The 18,406-nt window shown below is 35.5% G+C and overlaps 1 protein-coding gene and 1 non-coding gene across 10 annotated transcripts in view; both read left to right on the forward strand.

Moving 5' to 3' along the window:
- Window positions 1-18,406, forward strand: part of Pde7a (phosphodiesterase 7A) — a 108,274-nt gene that overhangs the window by 62,870 nt on the left and 26,998 nt on the right. For all 9 annotated transcript variants that reach the window (XR_007107145.1, XR_007107146.1, XR_007107147.1 and 6 more), the window contains exons 4-5: window positions 13,672-13,823; window positions 15,971-16,034. Coding sequence is in view for 1 of the 9 variants with exons in the window: in XM_047540775.1 (XP_047396731.1) it covers window positions 13,672-13,823; window positions 15,971-16,034 (216 nt within the window). In the remaining 8 variants the exon portion in view is untranslated. The remainder of the gene's footprint in view (window positions 1-13,671; window positions 13,824-15,970; window positions 16,035-18,406) is intronic.
- On the forward strand, window positions 14,976-15,082 carry LOC124968317 (U6 spliceosomal RNA). The gene has a single exon (XR_007105670.1). It is a non-coding gene; the product is annotated as a U6 spliceosomal RNA (small nuclear RNA).

Below are 18,406 nucleotides of genomic sequence, written 5' to 3' on the forward strand. Positions count from 1 at the left end.
TTAACTAACTTGTGTGTTTGTGTGTTTGTGTGTATGTGAGAGAGAGAGAGAGAGAGAGAGGTTTTAAGTATTTTCTTCATGCTAAAATAAAATTTTAAATAAAAATTTCCCCAGATGACTCTCACTCCAGAGGTTTTCTGAAGTATTCTTTAACCTGTTTGTATTTTTATGTATTATGACTTTTCTATTATAGCATGAAAGATAATATTTATTATACATATTTACATAGCTAGGAGTTTGAGAAAGGGATTTTTCACACAAGGAAGTCATTGTTGACATTATTTTAGGATGGCCAGAAACATTCCTTGGAGTATTGTCTCAAAGTAATGTTTTTTTCTTGGAGTGTTCTGTTTTATGATTTAAACAGAACACACATATCCATGGGAATTATATGAGTAGTTTTTGTTAAAGCATTTGGACGCTCTTGGCTTGTTAAAGATACTGTTAAAATTTTTAGATGCTCACATTAGTCAAAAAATTTTATTGGACTGTGATTACTTATAGGACAGAAAAGACAGACTCTGATGCAGTGGGAAAAGTGTCACAAGTAATCCATAAGTATTTATACTGTGCTAGTCTGTGATGACTTGCTTAGGAAACAAAAAGCTGAGATTGATGCTTCACTTAACCTCTTTTCCTGTAGTCTGTCCCCCAAAGCTCTGCATAGAATCCTTCAACAGACTTCCCAAATTCAATGAGTACTACAGGATTAACAGCAAATAAAGTATCTCTGACTCTTCCAAGTGTATGATGATTTTATATGCCTTTTTAAAAATAAGTGTTGGATGGACTTAGTGGTGTAGTTTTTGTGTGAGAAACTTGATTAGTTTCTGATAAATATTTAAACTGAAAATGTTGGCATTAATACTTCTCAAGACCCAAAGAGAAACTTTTAAACTCTTATCTCATGTTTCGAAGATCCCTACCCCTTATACCAGCCCTGTCTCAGGGTATTCTCACCACTAAGGTGCAGATTTCTTGTCCTCCTGAATTTAATAAATGTATTCTTCCCCATCCCCTTTTTAAAATTGGTATTATGTATTTACACAGAATAGTAGAATTCATATTTGTATATGCACACACACTAACAGTATAATTTGATCAGTTTAGTTCCCCGGAATAAACTTATTCTTGATGGCCCTTAATTTAGTCTCAGCCATAATTTGGGAAAATTCTTTTTAGGTTTGAGGCACCTACTAATGGTGAGCAATATGTAAACTAATAAATTGGGAGGAAAAGGTGATGAGGGGAGAGAAGAAGGAGGGAGAAAGAAGGAAGTCGATTGGAGAGAAAGCAAGAGAGACAGAGTGCTGGGCTGACAGCACAGGGGTTTACCCCAAAAGTTGTCTAGAGCTTGTAGCTCCCCACAGAGGGCTCCTGTGCGCCTTGGTGTGGTTGCATACTGTGGCAGCCTCCCTCACTGAGCTTTCTCAAGTTTCTACTTTCACACAACTCTAAAGAGAACCAAGGGATTCGCTCGTTTCTCCTTTCTTCTTTAGACTAAGTGGCTTACATTTACTAGGCTAAAGTAAAGCAAGAAATTCACTCATTTCTGTTTTCTTCTTTTGAATAAATTACTTACATTGAGTGGGCTCAAGTAAAAGTCCCAAATATTCCTACAAAGATTTTTCTCTGTTTGGTTGACTATTTAACTGTTCTTTTAAAATAAAGTATTTTGAGTCTTAAATTAAGTTAACATAACAAAATGAATTTCATGTTAATTTTTTTGTCAAAAATTTATTTCTTGTTTGCTCTAAATTTAGAATTCTTTTAGTTACACTTTATCTTGAGCTTATATAATAACAAATTCTAATATCTTTAAATATAAAAGAATTATTATAATCCCATTCCACATGCCCACTTAGAAAGAGATTCTGGCATGCTTATTAAATAGTAATGGAAGTTGTCAGCTTGACAGTTCTCTGCATGGAATTTGCCAAAGCTCATTGACGTCATCCAGACCAGAGGGCACAGTCTCTGCCAATGTCTGACAAGATGTAATACAAGGAATATGTTTCTTTACAGTTTTTTCACATCCACACAAATGTAGATTTTTCCATTTTCTTTTTTTCTTGGCACACAGTAATGTTCCAGTCCATGTAAATGTGTTTTGCCCATTATCTTGAGCTCTTTATTCATTTTAGCACTGTACTCCACCCCATGCTAGGGCAGCAGGGGAACCATTCAGGATATTTACATCGTAGCCTAAAAGCTTTTAACTTTTGGCTTTTAGTTTTATTTATCATTTTATTCCAGGTCTCTGGTGACTTCTGGCTCATAGTGGAGACTGAATGTGTTTTTATTGCCTTGAATTGACTAAAGTTGTATATCATCTACCAGTTAGATTTTATAGGGTTCTGTTTATAGTTCTTTAAACATAATCTGTATTAACTGTTAAACAAGTTCAGTCTGGTTGCTGCCTTTCCCCTGAGTCAAGTGTTTCATGTTGCCTCTCTTATAATGACCTACTATGAAAACACAAAATTTGCCCTAAATTTTCCCATACTTCCTCATGAGCATTTGGTTTTGGGTTATTTCCTTTCTTCCTAACAGGGCTGTGTTGAACTTGATTGTTTCATAGTTAGTTATATGCTGTGAAAGGACATCTGTTTCTGTGTATCTTGAACTTTAAAGCAAGTTTTATTGACTTAGATTATCTAAGTCTTTACTGGGTGTAGTAACTCCCATGTGAGGGCAGCTTCCTTTATATTTGGAAGCTTTTAGTGCTTCTCTTCTTCACTTCAGGCATAAAAGTTATTTGCTTGGCATTTCCCTCAGTCATGCATTTTTCTTTATTAAGTGTTTTATTTTTCTTTTAGTTTTTGTACTGTGCCGCTTGGTCATTACTTTCTATTCACAAACATGCTTTTTTCCAACAATTATTTGTTTGGTCTGCTGATGTGGCTGTCTGTCATTCATAATTTTAGTTTCTCATTCAAACTTGAGCATGCCAGCTTACAGTTTGAGCTGTGGTATTGTAGTCTAAGGTCATATTTTGTTTGGAGTTTCTATTAAATTAATTTGTTCCCAATCATTTATTTGAATCATATCTGGTTGCTTCAAAAACACCATTTCCATAAATAAGTTCATGGAGTTATTACTGGAAATAATCACCTCATGTCTTTTTCCTGTCTTTTCTATGAGCCATGTTCCTACCTCCTGTCTGTGACAATCTCCTTGCCAAATGGTGCTTGTAAAGTTTAAACACTGCTCTATTGACTTGAATCATGAAATATTCTGCACTATAGATGTGTATTTTTTAGGACTCACCTAGGTGGTTCTGAAATGTCTACAATGGAGAACCACGGATTTTTGTTTCATCGTTGTCTTAAATTTGGAAGAATAACATGTTCTGTCTTCTAAATATCTTCTTTAACTTCATAGCAGAATTCAGGAAACTGATCTGGGTTGGACTTTAATCTTAATACAATTTAATACTGGTTTAATTCTACTTGTACTTTGGAGAATTGGTGAAATTGGAAATTCAACTTCAGGCTTTATTTTGTATGTTAGGTTTTGAAGGAAGTGCTGTATGAAGACCTGTTTCCTTTCTTCCTCAGTTCCACAATAAGGGAATTAAGCATTTAATGAGTAAAAAACTAAAGTTAAAGGCCAGAGTATGAGCATAAGAGGGGTACAGATACTGTATATACCAGCTCTGAAGAGTAAAAATGTCTTATGTCTAACAACATGTAATCTTTTTAGAGAGTTTTCTGTTATGAAGTCTTATCAAAGTGGACATTGAATTCTGCAATTTAAGGTTGCAAGAATTGCTTAAGGGAAAAATATTGGATATATGTTTTAGTCTCATTAATGTTGATATAATTTTAGATCATGCATAATTCATTTTTTATTTATAATGAAGTTTATACTATATGTTCATTTTAAGGTATTGAGACTATATGCATAGTTTGAAATCTTAAATTGTGCAGTTATTTCTGCAGTACTTATGCATGCAGTGGTTTTCAGATGAAGTTGTACAGTTGTGAAAAATCTGGTTTGTTAAACAGTATGATGTCATGTGTTTTAAAATATTTGATGTTTACAATAATAACTACATTCATTAATTTTAAATGCTTGTTTCCTTGCTAAAAAATGTGCAGATATTGCCTGCATTATCTCATTTAATCTCTACAACAGTCCTTCAAGGCCTGTTTTACAGATGAAGAAACTGAGGATCATAGACTTTAAATAGCTTCCTTAATGTTACAAAACTCTAGTGACAGCTGGGGTTCAAACTCAAATGTGTCTACTTCCTAAGCCCACTTTGCCCACTCTGCTGTCATGCCTTTCCACATCAGCATAAGCTTCTTTTCTCTACTTAAGACCATTACTCCAGGTACCTACCTCACTTTTGCCCCATCTGTCCATGTATACTAAGTGTGAAAATTCATCTAAGAAAACTTTCTGAAAAATGTAGGATACATGTAATTACTTAATATTAATAATAGACTCAGATATAGCCCCTGTTCTTTTTAAGGGAAACTAAGAGAAAGGGAAAGTTGGAATATAGATTAACTTCAGCTCTTTTGTTCTGTTATTTTGTTCATATCTTCTATTTATTCAACATGACCTTGCCCTAGCCTAGGGTAAAACCTTATAGTTTTGGATTTTTAAAAAATGAAAAATTTTAAGCATTATCCTTTAACTGTAACTGATGACTTTATATATCTTTTTTTTTTTAACCCCCAAAGGCATAGATAGAGGTTTATTTATGAAAGTAGATATATATTCAAGGGAGAAGGGGGGCAATCTCAGGAGAAATGCCTTTGGGGTAAAGCAAGGAATATACATTCGAGGGGAAATATGGGGATTTTACGTTTCTTAACTGATTTTTATAGTTTTTTGGTGGCAGATACAGCGACTGCAGGGCTCCCTCTTGTGGACCATTAAAGGAAGTAGTGGTCAGATCTCAAGATCCACAGGCTTTCTGTAAAAACCTCCTGTATAAAAACTGAGTATCTGTGATAATTTTTGACTTGCAATTTGAATGATAGGAAAGACTCTGTGGAGTGTTTAGGGGATGTGTTGATTCTGTATCCCTTTTTGTTTCCTTAACATAGGGCTTGTATTTCCTCTCTATTTTCTAATATGAGCAGGGAAACCCAAGAGAAGAAAAATTAACTTCACCTTCTGTCCTGTATTTCATTGTTTGGCTTAGTGAAGTCAAGGATGGATGCCTGGACAAAATATCCATGATCATTAAGTAATAGTGTTCACTTGGTTTTGGTGGAGGCTGATTAGTTTGCTCATGGTCACATAGTGAGGTAATGTGATATTTTAGAAGAGAACCAGCAAAGCCAATGACTTGTTAATAGTAACTTGATTAATTCACTGAGCTCTCTTGGCTCTGTAAGCTGAATTGGAATGTAGGTAACCATGTAAACTAGAACAAGCCTTGGCACTTAAATAGTCTGAACTTGATGGAAGCTGAGCTTTAATAAAGAGTCAAGTTTAATCTATTGTGCATTATGCTGTGAAATAAATAATGACTTGTCTCATGTCACAGAATGAGCTCATGAGAATATTGGTAATAGGGTCATATTTTTGTGTAACTCTGCCAGAGGGTGAGTGTTTTAGTAATTACCTGAGTGAAAGGGCACTACATTTTCATAGTCACTCTTTGCTGTTTCTGCCTCCTCATGAGTTCTCTTTTATATATTCCTAAAAGATACTATTCATCTTGACGTCCTTTCGTTCTGTGGTGGTCCCTTCTAACCAAGTTGACAGAAAAGCTGGGTGCAGCCTTCCCAACCTTACCCTTCTTTATTGCTCCAGAAGATATGTTTGTAAGCTTTTTTTTTTTTTTTTATAACAATTTTACTTCTAACCACTATAGGGAAACAGTATATGTGTGTGGTAAGTGAAATGGGGTTGGGGACAGACAGAGGAGCAAACATGAAAAACTAAAAATTTCCAACAATCCTAAAATGATCTCATCATGTTTTATCTGATTTATAGTTCATGTCCCTTTCTTAGATCATATGTTGGAAACTGTTCTAGGACAATTATGGAAACTTCTGTAATTTTGTTTTAGAAAACTTATATTCCAGTTTGGCTTGCATTTCAGACACCATTGGAATGTGCTCCCTTGTTTTACTTCTGAGAATTTATTCTTAGAGGATCAATTATTTAGTTACAAGGATGTTTATTACAGAATTGTTTGTAAGAAAAATAAGAGACAGTTTAACAGCAAAAAGATTAATTACAGTAACTTCATACTTTAGAACAATATATGGTTAGTAAATATTATGTCACATCTGACTATAGCCATCTACATGAAAAGATGTCCATTAAGTTTTTTAAAAATACTGTGAATTTTCTTGGATGAAAAAAAAGTCACACACACATATACATAATATATATAGAGAGAAAATAATTAGTAGAAAAATATCTAGAGTGCCAGAGTATTAGCAATAGTTGTTTTCTGGCCTCCAAGGCAACTTTCCACATTCTCAAACCTGGCTAAACAGAAGAGAGGACTTGGGGTGGCTAATTCCAGGAAAGACCAGGAAAAACATACTGTTTAAAGGAAGTGGGTAGATGTCACTCAAAATGTTAGGGTAAGAAGCTCAAGGGGGAAGTCTTTCCACTGAAACAAACACGAAACTGAAAAAGAAAACTGACCAGAATAAACTATTTCAGTACACTATACCCCAATTGGAACTTAATTATCAGCAAAGTGCTTGGTAAAGGGTGAGGCAGCTGATCTTTCGCAACAGGACACATGGTGAAAACTAGTGACTACCCCCTCCCTATTCCTGCCCTGTGCCCACATAACCTGGAGTGTCTAGATGGCTGAAACCAGGTATAGCAGTGGGGACCTTGTTTCCATCAATTTGGAGATGCACGTTTTAGTCAGCCTGTTGAATCCCTAGGGGGCAGGTACAGATGTTTTCTTTGTTTTAAGCTCTTTTGGTGCAGCAGCTTCCCCAGTAACATCTATCTCCCTACCTCCCTACCTACCCACCTTCTTTTTGGAGTCTGCCATTTAAGAAAATCTGCGGAGAAATAATTGAATGGAAACTTTAGTTTAAGCAGTAGACAAAAGCAAATAGACAATCAAAGCAATTTGAAGTCATAAAATGGATGGCTTTAGTCTACAACAGGCAAAAAATAAATAATCCTGGAGAAATGAAATAAGTGTTTTCAGAGCTTCCCCAGAATAAAGACTTAGAATGAACAGATCTCAGTCGAACAATTTCAATGAAACTACAAAACATACAAATGGTGGGTGGGAGAAGAACTTGATAGAAACCTTCCTAGAGAAGGCCCATGCATTAGAATTATTAGTTAAAGAATCAAATGTACCTTTAATGAAGCTAAATGAATCAATGGACAAAGAAGTAAAAGAAGTTAGGAAAACAATGTGCGAACAAAATGAGCATCTCAATAAATTATAAAAAGGAACCAAACAAATTCTGGAGGTGAAAAGTATAATAACTAAAAATGAAGAATTCACTAGAGGGGATCAACAGCAAATTTGAGCAGACAGAAGAAAGGATGAATGAATTTAAATGAGACAATTGAAATTATTCATTCTGAGAAGTAGAAAGAAAAAAGTAGGATAAAGAACAAAACCCGAGAGTCTGATGGGGCACTATCGAAGTGAACCTTATATTTAAAGTGAATCTTTTCTACATAGCAGATGGACTGTGTGTTAGTTCATTTCATGCTGCTATAAAACAATACCTGAGACTGGGTAATTTATAAAGATCAGAAGTTGATCTCCTGTAGTTTTAGAGGCTGGGAAATTCAAGATTAAGGGGCCATATCTGGTAAGGACCTTCTTGCTACATTGTCTACAGCAGAAGGCAGAGAGAGCTTGCTCAAGCAAGGGAAGAGGGCAGAACTCATCATCTTATCAGGAAGAGCTCACTAATAAGCAATCCCAGGAGGAGAGGGGCTGAAAAAATATTTGAAGACATAAACTTTCTAAATATGATTAAGACATGAATATATATATCTAAGAAACTCACTGAATTCTGATGAGGATAAATGCAAAGAGATCCAACTGAGAGATACTGTCATTGTTAAAATCCAAAGAGTAAGAGAATTATGAAAGCAGCAAGAGAGAAGCAACTTGCCTCATTAAAGGAATCTTGAATACGACCAACAGCTAGTTTCTAATCTGAAACCTTGGAAGCCCAAAGGCAGTGGGATGACAGAAAATCTTTAGAAAATCCAAACTGTTAACCAATAATTCTATGTTGAGTAAAACTATCGTTCATGAATAAAGGAGAGAGCTGGGGTTGTAGCTCAGTGGCACAGCTTGCCTAGCACATGTGGGGAACTGGGTTCAATCCTCAGCACCACATACAAATAAATAAAATAAAGGTATGTGCATCTATAATTAAAAATATTTAAGAAAAAGAATAAAGGAGAGATTAACACATTTCCAGAAAAATAGAAGACAGGGGATTCCATTACTAATAGACCTGTCCTATAGGAAATCCTACAGGGAGGAGTCCTTTAGGCTGAAATGGAAGGATACTAGGCTGTGACCCAAAGCCATAAGAACAAATCAAGAGCATTGGTAAAGACAAGTATGTAGCTAAATATAAAGGCCAGTATAATTGTACTTTGGGTTTGTAACTCCTTTTTTCCAAATATGATTTAAAAAGCAAATACATATAACAATTATCTTGTCTAAGTTAATAGGCACACAATGTTTAAATATGTAATCTGTGGCAATAACTATACAGAGGGAGAGGACAGAGATGTAAAGGAGCAGAGTGTCTGTTTTACCATTGACACTAAGTTGGTAAGCAAACTAGCTTATTATAAGGTTCAAATGTTAATTGTAATCCCCATGTTGACCACTAGGAAAATGGTTAAAAATCATACAGAAAATAAAAATAAAATACTTGGGAATCAATCTAACCAAAGAGGTAAAAGATCTCTACAATGAAAACTACAAAACATTGAAGAAAGAAATTGAGGAAGACCTTAGAAGATGGAAAGATCTCCCATGTTATTGGATAGGCAGAATTAATATTGTCAAAATGGCCATACTACCAAAAGTGCTACACAGATTCAATGCAATTCCAATTAAAATCCCAATGACATACCTCACAGAAATAGAGCAAGCAATCATGAAATTCATCTGGAAGAATAAGAAACCCAGAATAGCTAATGCAATCCTTAGCAGGAAGAATGAAAGAGGAGGTATCGCAATACCAGAACTTCAACTATACTACAAAGCAATAGTAACAAAAACGGCATGGTATTGGCACCAAAATAGACAGGTAGATCAATGGGTACAGAATAGAGGACACGGACACAAACCCAAATAAATACAATTTTCTCATACTAGACGAAGGGGCCAAAAATATGCAATGGAGAAAAGATAGCCTCTTCAACAAGTGGTGCTGGGAAAACTGGAAATCCATATGCAACAGAATGAAACTAAACCCCTATCTCTCGCCCTGCACAAAAATCAACTCACAATGGATCAATGACCTTGAAATCAGACCGGAGACCCTGCATCTTATAGAAGAAAAAGTAGGTCCAAATCTTCAACTTGCACAAGAAATAAAAGCAAGAATCAATAACTGTGATAGATTCAAACTAAATAACTTTCTCTCAGCAAAGGAAACTATCAGCAATGCGAAGAGAGAGCCTACAGAGGGGGAGAATATCTTTGCCACTCATACTTCAGATAGAGCACTAATTTCCAGAATATATAAAGAACTCAAAAAACTCTACACGATGAATACAAATAACCCAATCAACAAATGGGCTAAGGATATGAACAGATGCTTCACAGAAGAAGATCTACAATCAATCAACAAACATATGAAAAATGTTCACCATCTTTAGTAATAAGAGAAATGCAAATCAAAACTACACTAAGATTCCATCTCACCCCAATAAGAATGGCGATTATCAAGAATACAAGCAACAATAGGTGTTGGAGAGGATGTGGGGGAAAAGAAACACTCATACATTGCTGGTGGGGTTGCAAATTAGTGCAGTTACTCTGGAAAGCAGGGTAGAGATTCCTTAGAAAACTTGGAATGGAAACACCATTTGACCCAGCTATCCCACTCCTCGGCCTATACCCAAAAGACTTAAAATCAGCATACTACAGAGATACAGCCACATCAATGTTCATAGCTACTCAATTCACCATAGCCAGATTGTGGAACCAACCTAGATGTCCTTCAATTGATGAATAGATAAAGAAACTGTGGTATATATATACAATGGAATATTACTCAGCCATAAAGAATAATAAAATTATGGCATTTGCAGGCAAATGGATGAAATTGGAGAATATCATGCTAAGTGAGATAAGCCAATCTCAAAAATCCAAAAGACAATGATCTCACTGATAAGCGGATGATGACACATAATGGGGGTGGGAGGGGTCAAGAATGGAGGAAGGAGGGACTATATATAGAGAAAAGAGGGGTGAGAGGGGTGGGGGGGAAGGAAAAAAATAACAGAATGAATCAAACATCATTACCCTATGTAAATGTATGATTATGCAAATGGTATGCTGTTACTCCATGTACAAACAGAAACAACATGTATCCCATTTGTTTACAATAAAAATAAATTTAAAAAAAAGAGTAAAACGAAATATGTAAATCTGACTTTAATAACATTTAATCCAGTGTATCCAAAATATTGTCATTTCAACATATAAACACAAATGTTGTAAATGTGACATTTTGCCTTCCACATTTTTCACACTAAGTCTTAGTATATTTTACACTTACAATCCATTTCAATTCAGACCAGTGGTATTTCAAGTGCTCAATAGCCACATGTGGCCTGTGGCAAGTATGTTGAATATTGCAAAGATAGAAGAAATACAATTGGTACCATATCTCATATCATCTAAGCAGAAATAAATTCCAGACGAATTAAAACCTAAATCTAAAACATAAAACCATAAAAAAAAAAAATCATACAGAACAGGAAAGAAGACAGACTCAAACTGGTAAACTAGAAAAACATCAACAAAAAATTTTAAAGGTGGTAATGGAGAAATTAAGGAATGAAAAACTTAGAAGAAACAGAAAACAAATGGCAAAAGTAAAACCTTTCTTAGTAATAGTATTAAATGTAAATTGACTAATTTTTTTTCTCTTTAAAGGTAGAGATTGACAGGTTAGATTTAAAGAAACACAGCTTGATATGGGTTGAATGTCCCCCAAAAGTTCTTGCGTTGAAAACTTAAATCTTCAATGCACCAGTGTTGATAGATAGGACCTTTGAGAGATGACGGGGCCCTGAGGCTCTGCCTTTATGAGTGAATTAATGTTACCAAGAGATTGGAGTGGGATCCTGATAAGAGGTTGAGGTCTGCCCTCTTACCTTACTTCCGCTGTGGAACAATGCAGCAAGAAGGTCCTTACCACACCAGATTAATTCCTGCAGTCTTGGACTTCCCAGCCTCTAGAACTACAGGAGATAAACTTCTGTTCTTTTTATATTACCCAGTCTTGGGTATTCTATTGTAGTAATACAAAAGGAACAAGCAAAGTCAAAGTCAATCTGTTGTGTAGAAGAGGCTCACTTTAGGTAAAAGGGCACAAACAGGTTGAAATAAAAAGAATGTGAAAGGATATACCATACAAATCATAATCAGGAGATTGGGAGTGGTTCTGTTTTACTTAAAGACAAAATGGTCTTTAAGTAAAAAAGGCTGTGGGAGACAAAGAAAGACATTTTCAATCCAGCAAGAAAATGTGACAGTTATAAACGCATACACACATAACCATATATCTCCAAAACACATGAAACAAGAATTTTAAAAAGGGAAAATTCTACAATAATGAAGAATATACTCCCACATTTTCAATAACAGGCAGAATAAGAAGACCAAAGATTAATAAAGAAATGGAGGATTTTAGCAACACTACAATCCATTTGGAGCAAGAACACACATTCTTAGGTACACATGAGCCATTCTCAAGAATGAACCATATGTTAAACTACAAAGAAGTCTTAATAACATTTTTATAAAGTAGATGTGGGGTGAGGCACAGAACTCACCCTGAAATACAAGGTAAATATTTTACTTACCGATTCTGATCTAGAATGTGGAACGAGTAGGGATAAGTGTAGTTCCCTTGGGCCAGATTTGTTTTAGAGAAACAGCGCTGGCCTACTCGTAAGAAGCATTCTGTCTATTTGGCAGAGAAGGAGAGCACCATTTGGTAGTGAAGTTCACAGGACTCCTCTGTCTTCTCCCAGCACCTGCCCTTCACACCCTTAGAGAACTTGGGCAAAGAGTAGGTTCAGGAAAACTCAGCCCTTTCAGTAATGACTCTTTAAAAAAACCAAATCGGCATATCAGACAATTTAATGAAGTAAAACAGTGGAAGAGAACAGCAGAACTCAGTGATCGAAGAACATTTGGTAGGAAATATTGCCAGAGAACAGATGAAAATTGGGACTACACTCTCTACTACTCACTTAAAAACTAAGTGAAACAAAAAATTTACCACAAAGCATTAATTCACGAACTCAAGGAAGGAGTTGAAACGTATTCAGAATCACGAAATGGCAAAAAAATAATTTTTCAGATATATCTCAGAAATGAAGACATTGGGAAGGAGCACAAAATAGTCTACACTAGAAATAGTGGGTATGGAGGATAGAAATGAGAACAGCATGCAAAACAAATAGGGAAAGGAATTGGAAATAATTAAAAAGAATTGAGATATAGGAGATAGGTAAATGTGTTCAGCAGAGAATTTCTAGTAGGATCAGTGTTCTTGTGTACAGAGGGGATAGGGATAATACCTTTTTTTTGAGGTTATTGAGTAAGATACTTTTTGCAAAGCACTCGAAACATTGCATTAACAGAATTTAATCTCTCATTTTCTCAGACTAATTTTAATTTAAGTATAATCACTTGATATGTTACCATTTTGATTCTGTTGTGTTTTATGTACATTACATTGATAAAGATCAGAAAGTTAACTCCACAGTTGTTTCATATACTTTGTGTTTTAGACTCACTGGAATGAAAAATGGGAGTAGATCATGTAATAGTGTGCATTATTTTACTTCTGGTTTATTTGGGTGTGTGAGAACCTCATCAGATATTTCAAAACAATATATATTTATACAAACTGTTTTACAATAACCTACTGACATTCTTGTTGACTTGGGAAAACAGAGACGAAAAAAGGTATGTTTTGTCTGTATTGAAACTCATCATTTGTTGACAAGACAGATAAATAAGCAATTATAATGTATTGTCAGAAGTACTATAATGCATGAATCCACTGGGAGCTCTTGGACCCAGAGGAGGTGTTTCCTGCTTCTGTGAGATAAAGGGGAGTGCATTCAGGTGTGCTTCCCAGAGAAGGTGACACCTGAGTCTGGAGAGAGCCAGAACCTGGAACATGGAGCCTTCTTTTCTAGGCTAAGGAGGTGGAGTTCATAATAAGATGACGGAGGAGCCAGTGAATTAGAAAAAGACTGCTTTGTCATCTAGACACTCTTTACTAGGTTTCTAAATCCTGCCAGAATTGACCATTTACTTTTTCATTCTTAGTTTTGCAATTTAAAACAGAAATAAAATACCTCTTCTCTCCTAGAAATGTGGCATAATGATTAATGAATTTTTAAAAATACTTGAAAGTAGGCGTACTGTAAATGACAATTTCAAGTTGCTCTTCTCATCTTTAACTCCTTTTATTTCAGCTCAATCTGAAATTGAAGTGTCTGTCTCTGCAAGGAATATTAGACGGTTACTAAGTTTCCAGCGGTATCTCAGATCCTCACGCTTTTTCCGTGGTACTACTGTTTCCAGTTCTCTAAACATTTTAGATGATGATTATAATGGACAAGCCAAGGTGTGTACAGCTTTCTCAAGAAAACATGTTGTTTAACAAATCTGCTGAGGCCTTTTTCCCCCATATAGTACTGAATTATAAATCCCTTTTTCTCTCTGCGAAAAGCAGTTGAGCCAATTTTTCTGATTTTTTTCTTCAGAGCAGCTATTTGTTTTATCATTAGGGATGGCAAAGTACAGGGAATTTCTGAAATAACTAAAATAGTGCAAATATTTGCATATATTACAACATTAAGTAATAAGTAGGTCAATATAACATTAAACTATAAGATCATACTGAATCTTAATGCTGGGAAGAATATAAGAGATTACCTGAATATTCAAGATTATGATAAGGAAACGGAAGCATAGCTGGGTAGGGGTAACCTAGCACAGGAAGTCAGGTTTCATGATTTTCAGTCAAATGCATTTTGCATAGTATCTTACAGCCAACAGATTTTTGGCTGGGTGTTGTGGCACACACCTGTAATCTCAGTGGCACAGGACACTAAGGCAGCCTCAGCAATTTAGAGAGACCCTTGTCTCTGAATAAAAAAATAGAAGGGACCAGAGAGGTAACTCGATAGTTAAGCACCTTGAGGTTCAATTCCCAGTACCAAAAAGAGAGAGATTTTGAGGATTTAGTCATATCTTAACTAAGCCTAGTGAATGTGAGCTTTATTTGCTTCATCGTTATATACTTTAGAAGAGATGTCATAATTCAGATTGAAGTTAAATGAACTTACTCTTGACCAAATGAGAATTTTAAATAATCTTGAATTTTAATTATTTCAAATTATATTTTATAGGCCAAGTTTTATAAACTTTTTTATTTTCAGATTTTGTAAATTTTCGTAAATTAGGCTGGGGTACCATCTTAATCACATAAATGTGAAGAACTTTTGCTTCTTTGATGAAAGAAATCAGTGGAAAATGCTCATGCTTTCTTTAAATTTTTGAAAATTTTACAAGCTCTGTTTTATAAAAGGAGAATATTGATCTATATATTATTGCTTATATTGGTATGATTATAATTAACAAACTGTACTACCACTCTCTTGTGTTACTTTTGTAGTTTATGCACAATGTATATAACACTGAATTTCTGGAAACAGGATAAAAGCTTTTTCTTGGAAAAGCTCACAAAATGTTCAGGTTAAGAGTATGTGGTGTAGTGCTCCCTTCAGCAGCACATATACTAAAATTGGAATGATGCAGAGAAGATTAGCACCGTCCCTGTGCAAGGGTAACACACAAGTTCATGAAGTGTTTTGTATTTTTTACTATTGCCACCTTACTGGCAGAGACCAAAAACGTTGTCAAATAGAATTTTTTAAATTGAATACTTCTTTTTCATCAACACACATTTGTACATGTTCATGAGGACAGTATGATAATTCAATACCTGTATATATTGTGTAATGATCAAATCAAGGGTAAAAATATTTGGTTTTTAGGATCTTTATGGGATTTACTTGGTTAGCTAAAGTACACATCGTCATAAAAGTTCATGTAGTAAATTCTGTTAATAGCTCTGTAAGGCGTCATAAAGATAACAAATATCCCTTAAGTTGGGAATGTTTATAAAAACATGAGCAACAGGTAATTTAAGTATGGCATAGTATTAATGTCAGGTGCCTGAGTTCCAGAACTAGACTTCCGATCTAAGATCCCATCTCTTTCACTTTGTAGTTGAGCATGTTAATGCTAAGTTTTACCTGTTTCCCCATCTATAGACTGAGGATGGAAAACAATGCTTGCTTAGTCAGTGTCAGTGTAAAGTAATTATACTCAGTAGCCATTTTAATTCATTTTTACTAGATTTTTAAAAATCTAGTTTCTAGACTATGCAACATATGAATCACACCTCTGAGACGTTTGAATTATCTTAGAATTCTTGAAAATTTGTGGGACTATTGGAGTAAATGGAAAGACTAATCTGACCTGTATTAATGAATATTAATTGAAAAACAAAATAATGTTTTCATTTTTCAAATGGAGTTCATTTCTTTGGGCATTTTTTGGAACCAAAAGAAGAATAATACTTGGTTGTTCTTAAAGTAAATCAGTCACTTTCCATTTTCATTAACTTCTCTATGGACTATCTACAAAAGATACAGAATGTTATTAAAATTAAATTACAGTAGGAATGTTTGGTTTTCATTTCAGTGTATGCTGGAAAAAGTTGGAAATTGGAATTTTGATATCTTTCTATTTGATAGACTAACAAATGGTAAGTGAAGAATTTGACTTACTCAAGTTAATGTAGCTTCTAGTTTACTGCATTAATGGTACAACCCCTAGTGGGCTGTTGCTTTCATTGACTCAGGTTATGAGCCCTCTGCTGGCAGAGGGAGCATCGTTTTGTGTCTTTTTTTAGTGACTTTTCTAAATGTTGACATTCTCACAATTCTGTGTTTTTATTATTACCCTAAGTGGTAATCAAAAGTCATCATGATGATGATGCAGCCAGTTAGCAGTTATTGCAGCTATTTTTAATAACCCATAGTAAGCATTATTATCTCATTATGGTCTTGATTTTTCCCTGTTTGGTTTCTTTTAGATTGTGACTATTTACAGTGACCTCTTCTGGTGCTGTATCCTTGTGTATTCCAGGTGAATGGTGGATTGGTTACCACTTGAGACACATCCTTTCTTGAAGCACTGTGGTTCCCAGGCTTGCTTTCTCTGTTTTCTTGAGACGGACATGGCATGTTAGAGTCAGCAGCAATGGTTCCCTCTGGCACTGTCTCTGATGGTGGGATAGGAAGAGTTTGTAGCTTTAGGAGAATGTATTAGAATCTATACAGAGAAAAAGTGACTTGAAAAAGATGCTCGCAGGTGATTCTGATCTGCCCCACAGCCTCCAGAGTTTGGTTTAGTTTTGTAGGGATTGGAGATGCCTTGGTTCCTTATTCTCTTTGGGAACTAGAACTGGGTTCCCTTTGGGAATCTCTTTCTTTAGGATAAAATTTTTGGCATAGTTCTGGTGGTATATACAGTTCAGTTAGCCCTTTCCCCTTTTGTCTAAATAGCTTTTTAATAAAATGAAGCAAAGTAGAAAGTACATGAAAAGGAAGTCATTTCTTAATGTTTGGAATGATGAAGTAAATATATGGCCTGCTGCTATCCTTTGAAATCACTTGCTTTTTCTTATTTCTCTTTGGGGTGAAACTCCTTTAACAAAGAAGCCAATGTATAAAGTAGACAAGCAAATACAGCTTAATCTTGAGCACTGGTGTGGGTCTTATAGCATCACCCCATTATTTCCTCTAGGCTGTATGCTGGTGGGTAGAGAAAGTACTTCTCTGCACCTTCTGCTTATTTACACATTGTGGGCAGGAAATAGACTGCACTGATGTTTGGCAAAATGGTGAAAACAGGTTTGCCTTTATCAGCAAAGCTACCTTCCACTTCCCTGGTTGTTTTTCTTCCCCTGATGCTCTTCCACCTCTCCTTTGCCCTTTGGTGATTAAGTTTCCTGTTGCTTTCCCTGCCCCCACCTTGGCGGTCAGTGCTTAAAAGGCTCAAATGTCACTCGCAGTTGGTCTTCCCCTGGGCTTTCTCCTTGAAAACACATAGTGAAATATCAGGTGACCCACCTCCTTCTAGATCTGGAAAATTGTCCTTTCATAACTCAACAAATATTATTTGAATTATTATATCAAGTTATTATTTCAAATAAATATAGATGAAACACCTTCAAGGCTTAGCCTTATATAACTGGTCAGCTCAAAGTCTATTATTAGGCTGCTGGGATGCCTGCCATTCATTGAAATTGTTGATTGTTCTCCTCTTAATTTTATTTTAAAAAGTCCTCATCAGGAACTCAGAGATGCAAGTGGTGTGAGCTTGGTGTTTTGTAGGGTGGTCAGAAGTGGTAGCTCCAGTCTACGTCACTTAACTGAGCACTTTATCTTTGTTTTGATCACCTTACTTCTTAATGTGGAATTGTAGAGGGTGGTTGAATGGCTGCTTCTTAGGGCTGATTCTAGATAGTGAAGGGTTAGTATAAACTGCTCATGGTTAGCCACCTTTGCTTTTATAGAAGGTGATGCATGTGGTCAGTGACAGCTACCTAAAAGTTATACAAATTCTCTACTTAAAGAGTTGTTATTGAACAAATGGTCAGAAGGAATTTCATCAATTTGCATTATGCATTCAGAATGGATGTCCTTTTAACACTGCTTAGCCTGAAATTAATTCTGGATGATATGTGTTCATGGTATCCAAGTGTATAGTTTTCCCTTCTTGCTTATTGATCCAGTGCTTTCTTGTATTTCTTACTCTGATAATTTCCCAGACGATACTGGGGAGAGGGCAGGGAGGAGTAGGAGGCAAAACTCAGTGATTCATACTAAAACAAATGGTCCCCAGCTTATCTGCTCCAATGAGGAAAAGAGTTACTGTTTGGTACACTTGATGTTCCTTTTACAGGGATTACAGTGATGTGATGTTGGGGGAAGCAAGATACAGCTTGCTGCCCCAGAAAGTTACATGGTTCCTGAGGACACTAGTTGCCAGCCTGTGTTGTGGAACTGTCTCTGGAGGATCATTTTCTAAAAACTATTGAGGGCCTCTACACCTTAGGCAGTTCTATCTTTT

This window comes from Sciurus carolinensis, chromosome 1 (assembly GCF_902686445.1).
Source record: "Sciurus carolinensis chromosome 1, mSciCar1.2, whole genome shotgun sequence".
Taxonomy (NCBI): domain Eukaryota; kingdom Metazoa; phylum Chordata; class Mammalia; order Rodentia; family Sciuridae; genus Sciurus; species Sciurus carolinensis.